Source organism: Salvelinus sp. IW2-2015, linkage group LG36 (genome assembly GCF_002910315.2).
Source record: "Salvelinus sp. IW2-2015 linkage group LG36, ASM291031v2, whole genome shotgun sequence".
Classification (NCBI taxonomy): Eukaryota; Metazoa; Chordata; class Actinopteri; order Salmoniformes; family Salmonidae; genus Salvelinus; species Salvelinus sp. IW2-2015.
The window spans coordinates 25910331-25929176 of record NC_036875.1 but is presented as its reverse complement, the minus strand read 5'-3'; the positions used below and the strand labels follow the sequence as shown (position 1 = coordinate 25929176).

At 41.7% G+C, this 18846-nt stretch overlaps 1 protein-coding gene across 4 annotated transcripts in view; it reads left to right on the top strand.

The window, feature by feature from the left end:
- The first annotated feature begins 983 nt into the window (after positions 1-983).
- LOC111959527 (M-phase phosphoprotein 8) overlaps positions 984-18846 on the top strand; it is a 36758-nt gene continuing 18895 nt past the window's right edge. For 3 of the 4 annotated variants that reach the window (XR_002876683.2, XM_023981143.2, XM_070437549.1), the window contains 6 exon segments: positions 984-1294; positions 12839-13000; positions 13928-14923; positions 15073-15160; positions 15560-15796; positions 18074-18196. Coding sequence is in view for 3 of the 4 variants with exons in the window: in XM_023981143.2 (XP_023836911.1) it covers positions 1205-1294; positions 12839-13000; positions 13928-14923; positions 15073-15160; positions 15560-15796; positions 18074-18196 (1696 nt within the window). In the remaining variant the exon portion in view is untranslated. 4 annotated transcript variants of the gene reach the window in all.

Sequence of the window (18846 nt, the reverse complement as noted above, 5' to 3'; positions counted from 1 at the left end):
CCCCATGTTAAGGATCAGGGTAACAGAGGTGTTGTTGCCTACCTTCACCACCTTGGGTCAGCCCGTCAGGAAGTCTAGGACCCAGTTGCACAGGGGGCCGAGTTGCAACCAGTCAGGATGCTCTCGATGGTGAAGCTGTAGAACCTTTTTAGGATCTGAGGACCCATGCCAAATCTTTTCAGTCTTCTGAGGGGGAATAGGTTTTGTTGTGCCCTCTTCACGACTGTCTTGGTGTGCTTGGACCATGTTAGTTGGTTGGTGATGTGGACACCAAGGAACTTGAAGCTCTCAACCTGCTCCACTGCAGCCCCATCGATGAGAATGGGGGTGTGCTCGGCCCTCTTTTTCCTGTAGACCACAATCAGCTCCTTTGTCTTACTGACGTTGAGGCAAAGGTTGTTGTCCTGGAACCACACTGCCAGGTCTCTGACCTCCTCCCTGTAGGCTGTCTTATTGTTGTCGGTGATCACGCCTACCACCATTGTTTTGTCTGAGAACGAAATGATGGTGTTTGAGTCGTGCCCGGCCACGCAGTCATGTGCAAACAGGGAGTATGGGAAGGGACTAAGCACGCACCCCTGAGGGGCGTCAGCATGGTGAATGTGTTGTTGCGTTTATAGCAATGGTTATCAACTGTACTGCAGGGATAGAATGTAAGTTACAGAACATTTAGGTTGTGGTGGTAGCTGCAGAGAGGTATTTGGGTGTACGAGACTTGACAGCAGAAGAGGTACAGGCTGTGTTGGTTGGTGGTGTACTGTCCTTTCAGGCTGTTGGCCTGAGGTAAGATAGATTTAAATAATAGAGTAGAGTGGTGGGTTTTTTGTGAGTGTAGGGTTAGATGGTAGGGTATTGTTTTCTTCTTAAATTTTTTCTTTATTATTATTGAAGAAAAAAAATCAAGCAAAGTAAAAAGGAGGTATACTCCAGTGTAGTAGGTGGCGGTAATACAACATGTATTGGATGCCAACTGCCTCATCGGAGAAGTCAACTACACGAAGAAGACGTATCTCAGCCTAGTCTATCAGCTCCACGCTCTTTAATGTTAGTTAACCAGCTAGCCTAACATACAGTTGTTGTGGCTAACAAAGCTAATAAAAATTGCTAGCGTGTACTGTAGATAGTTAGCTATCTCAGGGCTTGGCTTTAATACCGGCGAAGGCATAATAAGATAATTATTGTTGTTTATTCCTGTTACGATAAAATGGCGGAAAAGCCAGAGGCTGGAGACAGCGAAGACGAGGTTGAAGATGTTTACGAAGTGGAGAGGATTATTGACATGCGAACGGAGGAGGTACAGTAACAAAGCAAGCTTGTTGTTAACTTAGCTAACTGAACGTTGCTGCTAGCTAGCAGTCTACACAATTTGACAATGACAACAATAAACACTAGGGACCGTTTTGTATTGAACTAAATAACGTTATATGGCTAGCTAACGCAGAGAAACGCTCAAATGTCCACGCACAGTTGACTGATGTATAAAATAAACAGTTAGCTAACTAGCCAACCGCAAAGGAAATGTCAATGGCTGCACAACTTTGCCCAACCATCCGATGCCCCCCTCGTTGCACGAACATTAAAGCTTGGCCAGACAGACTGGTGTTATTTTTTCATCCTCTGGACTTCAGCCAGACCCACTTGCAGAGACTTGCCAAATAGAACAAACCCTCCGTGTTAACGCGTGTACAACCAACTCGTAACTAGCTCTAACTGTCTGTAGTAGGCAGCTGCAGAATACTCTCTTCTGCTGTCAACTTTGTTTTTGTTATGTTGGCCATATATATTGACACTGTCTCTAGACGTGTTCTATCTTCGAGCTAACTAAATACATTAGCAATGACGCTCCTTTTCCCACGGTACATAATACAATGGTACAGACCGTTCCTTTTCACGTCTATGAAAATAATGAACAGGTGATGGTGTTCTACAATAATGAGTCGGCTTTCTTTTGAGTTGTGGGTACAGCCAGGTGTTCTTGAACATTACACTGGTCTCTTCTTGCCTGGTTGCACTGGTTATTCAGTGTTGCAGAACTGCATATTAGTTTGACATGGACCAGTTATTTTACCTGATTGACAGCCACAATAACACAGTGTAATCCTAATACTATAATATTGTAATGTTTTCTTAGAGGTATGCAGTCATTCAATGATCCAAATGCATTGGTGTAGAGACAGTGTCTATCATATTATTTACACCAATTCAATGCTTTTATATGTATTATCAAATTGTATTTGTCATTTGCGCTGAATATAACCGATGTAGACCTTACAGTGAAATGCTTACTTACAAGCCCTTAACCAACAATGCAGTTTTGAGAAAAATATCAACAACAAAAAAACTCTGAAATAAAGTTACAAATAATTAAGAGCAGCAGTAAAATAACAATAGCGAGGCTATATACAGGGGGTACCGGTACAATGTGTGGGGCACCGGTTAGTCGAGGTAATTGAGGTAATATATACATGTGGGTAGAGTTATTAAAGTGACTTATGCATAGATAATAACAGAGAGTAGCAGCAGTGCAAAGGGGGGGGTGGGGCAATGCAAGTAGTCTGGGTAGGCATTTGATGGGCTCCCGAGTGGCGCAGTGGTCTAAGACACTGCATCTCAGTGCAAGAGGTGTCACTGCAGTACCTGCTTTGAATCCAGGCTGCATCACATCCGGCTGTGATTGGGAGTCCCGTAGGGCGGCGCACAATTGGCCCAGCTTTGGCCTGGGTAGGCCGTCATTGTAAATAAGAATTTGTTCTTAACTGACTTTCTAAATTTAAAAACCATTTAAAAAAACGGCTTGGGGTAGAAGCTGTTTATAAGCCTCTTGGACCTAGACATGGCGCTCTGGTACTGCTTGCCGTGTGGTAGCAGAGAGATCAGTCTATGACTAGGGTGACTGGAGTCAATTTTTAGGGCCTTCCTCTGACACAGCCTGGTATAGAGGTCCTGGATGGCAGGAAGCTTGGCTCCAGTGATGTACTGGGCCGCACGCACTATCCACTGCGGGACTCTAACCAAGAAGCTTATAAGAAATCTTGCTATGCCCGCCGATTAACCATCAAACAGGCAAAGCATCAATACGGGGTGAACAAGTGGGAGTGAACAACAGGGGGAGTGAACAAGTGCACACTTTGGCGAAAAGGGGGCGGGAGGACTGGAGTTTGGCTAGGGTTTGTCTTCCCCTCGTCTGAGAACGGTTTGTAAAGTGCCATCTGTCTGATTCTCAGGGGAAACACATTTCAGTCTGGTGAGATAACTGTACTACATACAGTACACCAGGGATCATCAACTAGATTCAGCCGCTGGCTGTTTTTTTATTGGTCAGGGGGCCGGAACATAATTACAAATCATTTGTAGACTGCAAATTGACCACAAGAAGCCCAAACAGATATGTTTGACTAAAACATAATAATTAATTACCTTTCTTACATTTGTATACCAGCACATCGTGTCTCTCTTATTATGCGTGGAAATACTTGAACTTATGTACAACAACAAAAAATTACACACACATTATTTATTTTCTCTAAAAACTTGGGGGGCCAAATAAAACCATCCGCGGGCCAGTTGGGGAACCCTGCACTACACCACAGAAGAGAGCTGCTGTGTTGCCACACAAGATGGACCAGAAGGCTCCTCTGCAAACAAGCATGTGTGTGTGTGAAATGGAGAAAGAGAGGCTTGTGTTTGTGATTGTTGCTCAATAGCGATTCAGTGAAATACCCAGCCCCAGCAAAGGCAAAGTTTCGGAGGGGAGGGCAATATTGGATGAGAAGGAGGGGTCTGTGTGTGTGTAGGGGGAGGTCTGGTGTCACTCACACAGCCAGTTCCTCTTATGTAACTGCTTTTGAGCTGAGGCATGAGATAGGGAGAAAGGAAAACAAAGCCTCTGAGGAAGATGGAGTGGGGAGAGAGAAACCTGACTCTTTAACATTTATTTTATTTTATTTATAATCACAACCAGCCATGCACTGTGCTACAGTCACAATTGTACCCCACTTGAACCAGAACACATTATTCATATGATCCAAACAAGCAAAGTCTGTCAAATTGTCAGAGAACTCTGCAGCCCCTGTCCCTTATTCGCTCTGACTGGAGCTCTCTGTTGTCCCAGTTCACTGGATAGGAGGGTGGGGACTGAAAATACTGGCTGTGTGCCACAGTGCTAGACACAGCCGTTCAACTGAATGTGTGTTTATCTCAGACGGAGAGGTCTATGAGTAGGCATGGGTCAAATCAAATGTATTTGTCACTTGCTTTGTAGACAACAGGTGTAGACGAACAGTGAAATGCTTACACACGGGTCCATTTCCAACAATGCAGAGTTAATACACAAGGAGTACCGGTACAGAGTCTATGTGCAGGGGTACGAGGTGAGGTAATATGTACATGTAGCAGGAAAATGTGATGCTGGACACTTGACCGTCAGCGTTTGAATTTACCTGACATATGCATAGGTTGCATAACCTGATTAGGGCGTGCACCCACTGTTCTCAGACTGACAAATCACATTTAGTTTATGGTAATTCATCGTAACAGAACATGCAACTTGGATACAGCGGTGTGTGTCATTCTTACCGAATTTCAATGAGCAATTTGAAGATGTTAGAAGACATTGGTGGTGACTCCATAAGGCTAGGGGAAGCTAAGCTTTCCTTAAAGTACATTTAATTAAATTGCCAAAATTATATAGCCTAATTAGCTTACTCCTGTTTATACAGAAATAAATAAAATAATTTAAAATGAGCTACTACACCAGAAAGCATGATTTGGCCACAGAAGATTATTAGCTTTATTTTAAATCGCATTGCCTACAGTCGGAAGGGGCCGCAGTTTGGGCAGAGCGTGCTGCAAATGCCGTATAGATGATTGTTGAGTTGCGACTGTCAGTGAAAAGTGGAGAGCCAGGCATATTGCAATATTTAAATATACAATCTCAGAAAAACTGTTTAGAAAATAAATGGCTATTGCTGTAAAGAGAAGACAATGAAGACTCCAATCTGTCTTTTAATGATCAAAATAATCAACTTAATTGAGCGAAAAGTATTGTATTTTATTAGCACCAGCGGAGAACATCGGCCATATCCCCGGTGAGTGTGCATATTCATTGTCTGGATTATTGTGTCGGTGCCCAATGATAAAGAGGGCATTAATATCCTCCATCAGGTTAGAGGGACGTCATATTGTATTTGTCTCCCCTTTTCGTAGGCATAATATGTGGATCAGACAATTTAATTTATCATTGAATCACAGCCTACTTTGCCAAACGGGTGATTTAACAAGCGCATTCGCGTAAAAAGCACTGTGGTTGCACCAATGTGTACCTAACCATAAACATCAATGCCTTTCTTAAAATCAATACACAAGTATATATTTTTAAAACTGCATATTGATTAAAACTGCATATTGAGTTAATGTTGCCTGCTAACATGAATTTCTTTTAACTAGGGACATTGTTTCACTTCTCTTGCGTTCTGTGCAAGCAGAGTCAGGGTATATGCAGCAGTTTGGGCCGCCTGGCTCGTTGCGAACTGTGTGAAGACCATTTCTCCCTAACAAAGACTAATTAATTTGCCAGAATTGTACAGAATTATGACATAACATTGAAGGTTGTGCAATGTAACAGCAATATTTAGACTTAGGGATGCCATCCGTTAGATAAAATACGGAACGGTTCCGTATTTCACTGAAATAATAAACGTCTTGTTTTCGAAATGATAGTTTCTGGATTTTACCATATTAATGACCTAAGGCTCGTATTTCTGTGTGATATTATAATTAAGTCTATAATTTGATAAAACAGTCTGACTGAGCGGTGGTAGGCAGCAGCAGGCTCGTAAGTATTCATTCAAACGGCACTTTCCTGCATTTGCCAGCAGCTCTTCGCTGTGTTTCAAGCTTTGCACTGTTTATGACTTCAAGCCTTAGGCTGGCAATACTATAGTGCCTATAAGAACATCCAATAGTCAAAGGTATATGAAATACAAATGGTATAGAGAGAAATAGTCCTATAATTCCTATAACTACAACCTAAAACTTCTTACCTGGGAATATTAAAGACTCATGTTAAAAGTAACCACCAGCTTTCATATGTTCTCATGTTCTGAGCAAGGAACTTAAACGTTAGCTTTTTTACATGGCAAATTATGCACTTTTACTTTCTTCTCCAACACTTTGTTTTGCGTTATTTAAACCAAAATGAACATGTTTTATTATTTATTTGAGACTAAATTGATTTTATTGTGTTCATTCAGTATTGTTGTAATTGTCATTATTACAAATATATATTTCAAAAAATCGTCTGATTAATCGGTATCGGCTTTTTTTGGTCCTCCAATAATCGGTATCGACGTCGAAAAATCATAATCGGTCGACCTCTAGTAGGCAGTCATTGTAAATAAGAATTTGTCCTTAACTGACTTGCCTAGTTAAATAAGACGAGTAATGAACAGCAAAACCACTAGCCTGTCAATCTACTATCCCCCATAGTAGAAAAGTTTACCTATTCTATTGGTCAGCTTGTCGTTGTGCGAGAAAGAAATAGCCTATTCCAAACAGACTCTGGGACCGTTGTGGGACGATAGATCCCAAATTCTTACAACCAGTAGGCCTAGACTATATCCCAAAAACTTTAAAAAGCAATGAGGATAGATTAAGAGTAGTAGCAGCAGCATACGTGAAAGTGTGTGTGGCGCAAGGTTTCCATTAGCCGGTAATAGGCGGCTTTTGTCCGACTTTTTTAAAATAGAAAAGCCGATAAAATTGTCTCTGGCCAATTGTCCGGGAGAAAAAGAAAAAATCCCATTGCGATAGAATTTAAGCAATAAAGCCTGAGAAGGTGTGGTATATGGCCAATATACCACGGCTGGTTAGAGTCCTGAATGCTGATTGGCTGACAGCCGTGGTATATCAGACCGTATACCACAGATATGACAAAACATGTTATTTTACTGCTCTAATTAGGTTAGTAACCAGCTTATAATAGCAATAAGGCATTTTGGGGGTTAGTGGTATATGGCCAATATACCATGGCTAAGGGCTGTGTCCAGGCACTCCGCTTTGCGTCTTGTATATTAACAGCCCTTAGCTGTTTTATATTGGCCATATACCACACTCCCTCGTGCCTTATTGCTTAATTAGCCTATTCATTAATGGATATACCAGTCGATGTAAAAATGTGTGACTGGTAATGTATATCAGTCTAGGTTAATTTGCATAATCTAGTGGAATTAAATTGCAGTTTGTGTACAGTATATTTGTTAATTATCCTATTAATCACATGTGCACAGCATACAGCCTTTGAGTGGAAAATCTGTCAGATGGTACAAGAGCTTGTGGTGCTTTCAAGACACCTGGGAACTCGTAAAATACGAGGTGAAATCATGATGTCAGTGATCTTCAGTTCGGAAAGTCGAAGCTTTAGAAAGAGTCCAGAGTTCCCGAGTTGGAATTCCGAGTTGGATAAGCGTTCAAAACGATTTTCGGAGCTCGTTTTTTCCCCAGTTCCCAGTTAGTTGTCTTGAAAACACTGAAGTCGGAAGTCGGAGATTTCCGAGTTCTCAGTTGTTTTGAACAGTGCATCAAATGGCAACGGAAGACAGGCTTCATCAGCACGTCACACATCACTTTGCAATGAGCTGGAGGTGGTATGCATTTTGAAAAAGTACTTAATTGTTTGAAACCTGAACATTTTAAAACCTTTTATGGCTAGGTGTTCCGCTAGCGGAACGTTTCGACAACATCCGGTGAAATGGCAGAGCGCGAAAATTCAAAATAAATTATTAGAACTATTTAACATTCATACATTCACAAGTGCAATACACCAAATTAAAGCTTAACTTCTTGTTAATCTAGCCACCGTGTCAGATTTAAAAAAGGGCGAAAGCACACCATGCGATTATGTTAGGACAGCGCCTAGCCACAAAAAAACATACAGACATTTTCCAGCCAAGGAGAGGGCTCACAAAAGTCAGAAATAGCGATTAAATTAATCACTAACCTTTGATGATCTTCATCTGGTGGTACTCCCAGTACTCCATGTTACACAATAGATGTTCGTTTTGTTCAATAAAGTCCCTCTTTATTTCCAAAAACCTCAGTTTAAATTGGCGCGTTATGTTCAGTAATGCATTGTCTCAAATAACATCCGGTGAAATTGCAGAGTGCCAAATCAAATTACAGAAATACTCATCATAAACATTGATGAAAGATACAAGTGTTATACATAGGATTAAAGATAAACTACTTGTTAATCCAGCCGCTGTGTCAGATTTCAAAAAGGCTTTACGGCGAAAGCAAACCATACTATTAACTGAGTATCGCACCCCATCTAACAAACACAGACAATCATATTTCATCCCGCCAGGCGCGACACAAAACTCAGAAATAACGATATAATTCATGCCTTACCTTTGAAGATCTTCTTTTGTTGGCACTCCAATATGTCCCATAAACATCATAAATGTTGTTCGATTAATTCCGTCGTTATATATCCAAAATATCCATTTATTTGGCGCGTTTTACCCAGAAAAACACCGGTTCCAACTCGCGCAACATGACTACAAAATATCTCATAAATTACCTGTAATCTTTGTCCAAACATTTCAAACAACTTTCCTAATACAACTTTAGGTATTTTTTAAATGTAAATAATCGATAAACTTTAAGACGGGATAAACTGCGTTCAATACCGGAGGAAAACAAAGTGGAGCGTGCTTTTCAGGTCACGCGCCTCTAACAAACGGCACACTTCACTCGACCCTCGTTCTGAACAGGGCTACTTCTTCATTACACAAAGGAAAAACATCAAACAATTTCTAAAGACTGTTGACATCCAGTGGAAGCGATAGGAACTGCAAGCAACTGCCTTAGAATTCTAGATTCCCAATGAAAACCCATTGAAAAGAGAGTGATCTCAATTTTATTTTTTCTGGATGGTTTGTCCTCGGGGTTTCGCCTGCCAAATAAGTTCTGTTATACTCACAGACATCATTCAAACAGTTTTAGAAACTGATGAAAACATCAGTGTTTTCTATCCAAATCTACTAATAATATGCATATCCTAGCTTCTGGGCCTGAGTAGCAGGCAGTTTACTTTGGGCACGCTTTTCATCCGGACGTGAAAATACTGCCCCCTAGCCCGAAAAGCATATGTCCCTTTTGTTTATTGTCTATTCCGGTGGTTCCCAAACTTTTTACAGTCCCGTACCCCTTCAAACATTCAACCTCCAGCTGCGTACCCCCTCTAGCACCAGGGTCAGCGCACTCTCAAATGTTGTTTTTTGCCATCATTGTAAGCCTGCCACACACACTATACATTTATTAAACATAAGAATGAGTGAGTTTGTCACAACCCGGCTCATAGGAAGTGACAAAGAGCTCTTATAGGACCAGGGCACAAATAATAATAATCAATAATTTTGCTCTTTATTTAACCATCTTACATATAAAATCTTATTTGTTCATCAAATTGTGAATAACTCACCACAGGTGAGTAGGGTGTGGTTGAAAAGGATAACTCTGCAATGTTGGGTTGTATTTGAGTCTCAACTAAATACAGGAAAATTATTGAATTCTTTCATGCTAGTGAGGGCCGAGAATCCACTCTCACATAGGTATGTGGTTGCAAAGGGCATCAGTGTCTTAATACATATTATGAGGCATGTCTTACCTTGCTTCAAAGTAGCGTATTAGATCTCCTCTTTTTCATTTTTTTTAATGGATATTTTCATCTCACATGAAACCGCTTGCATGTGCAGTGCCTATTTGACAACGGTGTTTTCCCGCTAATTGCATTATGGAATGAATATTCGCTCGTAGCCTACTGCCTTGTGCACCTTGCTACGTTTATAATGTGAAGAAATAATAGTTTTTCAATTTTAAGCTAAACGTTCTGATCTGTTGCATCAGATTCATTGCTTTTTAACATTTTATTATGTATCTAGGCCTACTGGTTGTATGAATTTGGGAGCTGTTGTCCCACAACTGTCCAAGAGTCAGTTTAGGAATAGGCTTCGACAAGCTGACCAATATAATTCGTAGCCTAAACTTTTCTACTATAGTAGATTGAAATGTTCAAGTGATTTTGCTGTTCATTACTTGTCTTGTTGGCTGAGGAAAAGTAAATGCGGACTGTTACTCTAACATGTTCAAAGTGCACTTCAGAATTCGGTAAGAAGAACAACACGTTGTTGCATCCTCGACTTGCATGTTCTGTTAATATGAGTTACCATATTCTAAATGTGATTTCTATCATTCTGAGCACCGTGGGTGGATGCCCTAATCAGTTCACGGATCCAATGCCAATGGGTTTGGTCAATTTCTCAAATATCCGGTAAATTAAAATGTTGCAGGTCAACTGTCGGGTGCCAGATTCTCCTAATGGAAACCCTGGTGTGGTGTCAATATATGTGTGGGTTGAGGCCAGCATAGAACCAGTGCAAATCAAAAGGGGGTCAATGCAAATAGTCAGGGTAGCCATTTGATTAACTGTTCAGTAGTCTTTTGACTTGGTTAAAAGCTGTTCAGGAGCCTTTTGGTCCCAGACTTGGTCCTCTGGTACTGATTGCCATGTGGTAGCAGAGATAAGACTATGGTGGCTGGAGTCTTTGAAAATGCTTAAGGCCTTCCTCTGACACTGCCTGTATATAATTGTTTTATGCTTATTGCACATTTATAAAGCAGACTACACAGCCAGTATAACAGTCTTTGGCCAAAATTCTGCAAGCTGACAAACTGAATCAATGTTCATTGATACTCCTGTTTTAGTAACATCTGCTCTGCGAGCAATTTGAGGAGTTGAGACATAAAAAGGGTATCATTAGAAAGGTTAACTTCTCTATTACAGTAAAATAATGTCTCTGTTTCAGTGTCCATGTGACTGTTTCTGTTGGACCAAACCGCTTGTCAGAGAGGAAGTGAGCTCTCATATTTGTTGTAAAGGGCTTGTTGTGTGTATGTGTGCGCAAACAGAGAGGATGACTGTTTCATTCCTGCCAAAATCTGTCCAAAATAAGCCCAAGTCATTGGGACAATGACTCCCATTGTTAGGGCGGAGACATGAGCATGTTGTCATTATATACAGATCTCTGGTGTAAATGGTAGGTGCACACAGCACAGAAGGAGCGAAGGAGACGAGAGATCAAAAATACAACACGAGAAGAAGCAGACATACAGTTGTAGTCGGAAGTTTACATACACTTAGGTTGGAGTCATTAAAACTCGTTTTTCAACCACTCCACAAATTTCTTGTTAATTAACAAACTAGTCGGTTAGGACATCTGCTTTGTGCATGACACAAGTAATTTTCCCAACAATTGTTTACAAACAGATTATTTCACTTATAATTCACTGTATCACAATTCCAGTGGGTCAGAAGTTTACATACACTGAGTTGACTGTGCCTTTAAACAGCTTGGAAAATTCCAGGAAATTATGTCATGGCTTTAGAAGCCACACTTTGCTTGACATCATGGGAAAATCAAAAGAAATCCGCCAAGACCTCAGGAAAAAAATTGTAGACCTCCACAAGTCTGGTTCATCGTTGGGAGCAATTTCCAAACAGCTGAAGGTACAAATAATAGTACGCAAGTATAAACACCATGGGCCCACGCAGCCGTCATACCGCTCAGGAAGGAGACGCGTTCTGTCTCCTAGAGATGAACGTACTTTGGTGCGAAAAGTGCAAATCCTGGAACAACAGCAAAGGACCATGTGAAGATGCTGTAGGAAACAGGTACAAAAGTATCTATATCCACAGTAAAACGAGTCCTATATTGACATAACCTGAAAGGCTGCTCAGCAAGGAAGAAGCCACTGCTCCAAAACCGCCATAAAACAGCCAGACTACGGTTTGCAACTGCACATGGGACAAAGATCATACTTTTTGGAGAAATGTCCTCTGGTCTGATTAAATAAAAATATAACCGTTTGGCCATAATGACCATCATTATGTTTGGAGGAAAAAGGGGGAGGCGTGCAAGCCGAAGAACAACATCCATGTGAAGCACGGGGGTGGCAGCATCATGTTGTGGGGGTGCTTTACTACAGGAGGGACTGGTGCACTTCACAAAATAGATGGCATCATGAGGAAGGAAAATTATGTGGATATATTGAAGCAACATCTCAAGACATCAGTCAGGAAGTTAAAGCTTGGTCGCAAATGGGTCTTCCAAATGGACAATGACCCCAAGCATACTTCCAAAGTTGTGGCAAAATGGCTTAAGGACAACAAAGTCAAGGTATTGGAGTGGCCACCACAAAGCTCTGACCTCAATCTTATAGAAAATGTGTGGGCAGAACTGAAAAAGCGTGTGCGAGCAAAGAGGCCTACAAATCTGACTCAGTTACACCAGCTCTGTAAGGAGGAATGGGCCAAAATTCCCCCAACTTATTGTGGGAAGCTTGTGGAAGGCTACCCTAAATTTTTACCCAAGTTAAACCATTTAAAGGCAATGCTACCAAATACTAATTGAGTGCATGTAAACTTCTGACCCACTGGGAATGTGATGAAAGAAATAAAAGCTGAAATAAATCATTCTCTCTACTATTATTCTGACATTTCACATTCTTAAAATAAGGTGGTGATCCTAACTTACCTAAGACAGGGAATTATTACTAGGATTAAATGGCAGGAATTGTGAAAAACGGAGTTTAAATGTATTTGGTTAAGCTGTATGTAAACTTCCGACTTCAACTGTAAATGCTCACACAAAAAATGTGTTTTTTTGCGATAGACGTTTTGCAATTTCACGCAAATACATAAATCCAAATGAATTTGCTATATCGCCAAACGAGCATTCTCGTATTGCTCTCACCCACATGTATTTCTCCTTGTCTTTAGGGGGAGGTCCTGTACCGCGTTCGCTGGAAGAACTACTCATCTGACGATGACACCTGGGAGCCTGCGGCCCACCTGGAGGATTGTAGGGAGGTGCTGCTGGTCTACAAGAGGGCTCTGGCAGAGGCTAAGGTCAAGAAAGACCAAGATGCTAAGAAGGGCATGGTAAGTCCTATCCAGGAGGATCATAGCCACCATAAGAAAGGCTTGGTGGGTCTAATTCCTGGGATGTAATGTTTTAGATTTTTCGGACTGACTGTAACACTAACTACACTGACAAAAATGTGTTTACATCCCTGTTAATGCTCACTAACAGGGATGTAAACAAATTGGTGCACAAAATTGGAGAGAAATAATATTTTAATGCATCTGAAAAATGTTTGGGATCTTATTTCAGCTCATGAAACATGGGACCAACACTTTACATGTTTGCCAAGATAATCCATCCACCTGACAGGTGTGGCATATCAAGAAGCTGATTAAACAGCATGCTCATTGCACAGGTGGACCTTGTGCTGGGGACAATAAAAGGCCACTCTAAAATGTGCAGTTTTGTCACACAACACAATGCCACAGATGTCTCAAGTTTTGAGAGAGCGTGCAATTGGCATGCTGACTGTAGGAATGTCCACCAGAGCTGTTGCCAGAGAATTTAATGTTAATTTCTCTACCATAAGACGCCTAATGTCGTTTTAGAGAATTTGGCAGTACGTCCAACCGGCCTCACATCCGCAGACCACTTGTATCCACGCCAGCCCAGGACCTGTTGGATCGTCTGAGACCAGCTGTCCGGACAGTTAATGAAACTGAGGAGTATTTCTGTCTCTAATAAAGCTTTTTTGTGGGGAAAACAAATTCTGATTGGCTGGGCCTGGCTCCCCAGTGGGTGGGCCTATGCCCTCCCAGGCCCAACCATGGCTACGCCCCTGCCCAGTCATGTGAAATCCATATATTAGGGCCTGATGAATGTATTTTAATTGGCTGTAACTCAGTAAAATTGTTGCATGTTGCGTTTATATTTTTGTTCAGTATACATTTGACTAACTGATATCACTTTCTATGGCTGATGTGAATGTCCCCTCTTCTCTGTAGAAGCTGCCCATGAAGAGTGACGTGTTCGATGCCGACTCTGACAGCGACAGTGATAAAGACAAGCCCACAGACCTGCCTGTCAAGAAAAAGAAAAAGAAGAAGCCCCAGGAAGAAGAGGCACTTCCCCCGAAGGAGAAGAGGAAAAAGAAGAAAGACAAGCGCAATGAGGACTTCAGGCCTCGTCCGGCACCAGAGTCTGATGAAGAGGAGCTTTCCCCTCCCCCGACCCCGGGCCGCAATACCAAGATGTCCGACTCCAAGAAGAGATTTGTTGAATCTGATGATGAGGAAGAAGCCCCCGTGCCCTCCAAGAAGCACAGGAAGGACAAGGCCAAGGATGGAGGGAAGCATAGGAAAAAAGATAACATGGAGGAAGGGAAGAAGAAAAAGACAAAGAAGGATCAAAGGGGTGATCTGGAGTCCACTGAAGATGAGGCCACCGCCCCCCTGGAAGAGGAGCTTAGCGAGGGGCCATCTGAGTCCCAGACGGATGATACCACACCGACTGAAAAGTCTCGCACTGATGACAAGCCCAAGAATAAGAAGGGAAAGTCAGAACTGAAGCTGCAGGGCATCAAGGACTTCCTTCAGGACAGGAAAGGCAAGAAGCCGGAAACTACTTCGCCCACGCTCTCCACAAGCGGCCTTGCAAAACTCAAGAGCCTCGCCTCCTTCAAGAGCCAGAGCCGGGATGAGCCCACACCAACCTCTGACTCCAGCGACACCCCAGCCCACGTCCACAAGAAGGCCAAGGGCAAGAGCCAGGAGGCCACCTCTGCACCACTGAAAATCCCCTCATCCTCCTCTGGTGCAGGGGCCAGCACTAGCAAGGCCCGAGAGGAGGAGTCTAAAGAGGAAGTGGGCGGGGATAAGGAAACAGCCACCTCCACTAACCTGTTTGAGAAGTTCCTGCTGAACTGTGAGGCCAAGGACCGCGTTCCCCGCAAACAGATGGTCCACCAGCCCACCCCTGCAGAGAACACTAAACCACCGAAGGTAAACCAAGCAGCTTTGCACTACATGTAGTGAGGTTAGTAAATCAATGCTGGTGGTAAAGCCAGCAGCAAGGCCTTCACTGTTGTGCTGAAAGCCTACCTTAAGCTGCCTCAAGTAAAATCTTAAATATATTTCTGTAAAAATTTCAGCTCATAGGGAAAGTTGAGAAAAGGACCAAGCCGACAAAGGAGTCACCTGCTCGGAAGCCAGAGCCAGACAAGACCAAACATAAAGACGGTAAGAAGAGTTACAAGGTTCCATTGTTAAGCTTACACTATCAGGCAGGGGTGTGAAACGCATTCCATGGAGGGCCTAGTGTCTGCTGGTTTAAGTTTTTTTTTTTTTTCAATTAAGACCTAGACAACCAGGTAAGGAGTTCCTTGCTAATTAGTGACCTTAATTCATCAATCAAGTACAAGGGAGAAGCAAAAACCCGCAGAGACTCGGCCCTCCGTGGAATGAGTTTGACACGTGCTATTGGGCTTTCATTGAATTACCGATAAATGTAGTGGACGCAGCCACTACATAGTGACTCAACCAAGACGTTTTAACTGACATGATGCCTGTTGCGTATTCCACCTTTTTATTTGTTTATTTTCACTTAACTTAACATTATTTGTTCCTCTCCTCTAATAGCATTTCGGCCCAGTCAGAGCCCCGCTGCTGTGGAGACTAGTGACAAGGCGGAGGCAGAGGAGGAACCCGCCCAGAAGTCAAAGTTTGGCGGAGAGGAACGGAGGGAGGAGGCTCAACGATTGGAGAGGAGGACCCAAGACGATGACAGAAGGAGGAGGAGGAGGGAAGACAGCGAGCCACGCCTCTTCATAGCCTGCGACGACAATCAAGACGCCTTGGAGAGCGCCGACAAGTCTGGTACGCCACAGAACCATCTCACATGGAAAAGTCAACACACATACACACACTCAGTGTAGACATGCATCCATTACAAAAATACCATATTGCTTACACCTATCCTAGGGCTGTTACGAATTACCACCATACCGGCGGTCATGAATCATGACTGCAGGCAAATTCCACGTGACTGTTTAGTCACAGTAACTACGCTTCTCCAAAACTGCTCTGATGCTGCTGATGGTCGTTAATAGCCCACCAAGCTTTCTAACTGCCAGTCGCTAATGGCCAGGTATTCAACGCTCTATTGTCCCTCTAATCACTATGACATCAATGTAATTGAAAATCTAATCAAACACTTCATGAGAGCCCATGAACTCATGTTGCGGCAACATTTCTATAGGCTATGCAATTGTGTAAACATAATTTTGATGGCAGCCTCTTTTAAAAAGAGGAGGATCCCATCAGCGTTCTTTAAGCTAGGCCTACTATATTTATTTCTCAACTTTCCTAATATTAAACACATTACTTTGCTTTACAACAGGAGTATAGCCTACCTGGCTGGCGTGAAAATGAACCGTGGGAAAAGCCTCCTCCATTCGCTATTTATGTTCCGACAGGTGCATGATAATTTTACACATATAATAATTAGTTTACACTACCGTTCAAAAGTTTGGGGTCACTTAGAAATGTCCTTGTTTTTGAAAGAAAAGCACTTTTTATTTTGTCCATTAAAATAACATGGAATTGATCAGAAATACAGTGTAGACATTGCTAATGTTGTAAATGTCTATTGTAGCTGGAAACGGCTGATTTTTAATGGAATATCTACATAGGCGTACAGAGAACCATTATCAGCAAACATAACTCCTGTGTTCCAATGGCACGTTGTGTTAGCTAATCCAAGTMTATKATTTTAAAAGGCTAACAGCTGAAAACTGTTGTGCTGATTTAAAGAAGCAATGTTACTGGCCTTCTTTAGACTAGTTGAGTATCTGAGGCATAAGCATTTGTCGGTTAGATTACAGGCTCAAAATGGCCAGAAACAAAGAACTTTCTTCTGAAACTGTCTATTCTTGTTCTGAGAAATGAAGGCTATTCCATGCGAGAAATTGCCAAAACACTGAAGATCTCGTACAACGCTGTGTACTACTCCCTTCACAGAACAGTGCAAACTGGCTCTAACCAGAATAGAAAGAGGAGTGGGAGGCCCAGGTGCACAATTGAGCAAGAGAACAAGTACATTGGAGTGTCTGGTGCCAATAAGATAGGATATACTGTTGTTCACTAAATTAAGTTGAGGATTTTGATATCTAAAAGACATTAGTATTTTAATTTTCTTACCTTTACAGCAATAACCATTTGCTTTCCAAACTATGTTTTCCTGTGATTGTATTTTTAAATATTTCGATGTGTCTGGTTTGGCATCTACTTTTCAGACAGTCACAACTCAAAACTAATCTGCCCAAATTGTGCGCTGCCTTTCTTTCCGACTGAAGGCAATACTATTTAAAATAATCCACAACTTATTTTTTATTTTTTTAAGAAGCTAATGATCCAAATCATGGTTTAGTAGCCTATTTTCAATTATTTTATTTCTGTGTAGACAGGAGTAGGCTAATTAGGCTATATCATTTTGGCAATTTACTTCAGGAAAAGCTTCCCCTAGCCTTATGGACACGCTGTCTTGCTTGCATATTAAAACGTAACCTCCTTTCGCTATTCGAGTGCAGGCTACTGATGACGTTTTTTTTGCGCACCCCCTCTGAAATCGTTTGGAGAAAATGTCCTATTTTATTTAGCTATGTTCAATTGTATTCTTTGTAGTATAAAATAATGCCACGGAATTCTAAGCACATCTTGTCTGCTAAATGAGCTAGTGTAGCCCCCAGCCATATGGCATAGCCAGATCAGGACCTAACATAAGGACAACTCAGAATATGCTATACTGTTCTTCTGAAATAGGCTACATTTTCTTCATATATTTCTTTAGACATGTCTAAAAGAAAGAATGGATTTGTTGTGATGGTGTAGGCTATATTAGACTTTTTAAAATGTAGATGTTCCAACTGTCTGCATCAGTGGCTTGTAGGCTATGCGTGGAAACCAGGAGATGCGAAACGTGTTTATTTTAATTAACAGTCAATGAGACCCGCAGTTGTTTGCATGACAATCATCATGACCGCCACAGCACTACACCTATCCAATCCTTTCAGATCTAGGGTTAGGGGCTGTTTCTGGACAGAGACCCTCCAAATGGCCATGTGAAATAATACTGATGTGGTTTGTGACTAACAGACAAAGGACAAGCCTCTCTTAACCTTGGAATGGACCTCAACTTGGACTGGATGACACTGGAGGACTTTCAGAAACATTTGAACGGAGAGGATGAGATTCTCTCTGCTCCACCGCTATCTCCCAGTAAGTGTCTACCATAAAATTATAATACTAGAATGGGCATAAACATTCAAATGGTGGTATAAAAGGTCAGCCATTTTAGTCAGGGAGTTGGTCAACCATGGTTTGCCAGTGCTGTGATAAAAGCTAGCTAACAGACCAGTTTTAGAGGAACGATTATATTAATTTGTCAAATTAACTGCCAATATGCCAACATTCCATTCAAACAATGCAGTCAATCCACAGCCATACGGTGACTGAAATCAGTTGATTATACGACTTAGACAAGTTATAAAAGTACTGATTATTGTATTTACATTTTTTTTTATGTAACCTTCATTTAAATATGTAACCTGTGACCTTTATTTAAGTCAGTTAAGGACAAATTCTTATTTACAATGACGGCCTACACCGGCCGAACCCGGACGACGCTGAGCCAATTGTGCGCCGCCCTATGGGACTCCCAATCATGGCTGTTTGTGATACAGCCTGGACTCGAACCAGGGTGTCTCTAGTGACGCCTCTAGCCCTGTTATATAATAGTACTGAGAAATGTATGGTCTGTTTACATATACTTTGGATGCTATTTATACAGAAAATGTGTATAAAACCCATATAAACTATTTATAATTATATGACAATATTTTAGGTTGACACTAATTCTATAACACAAT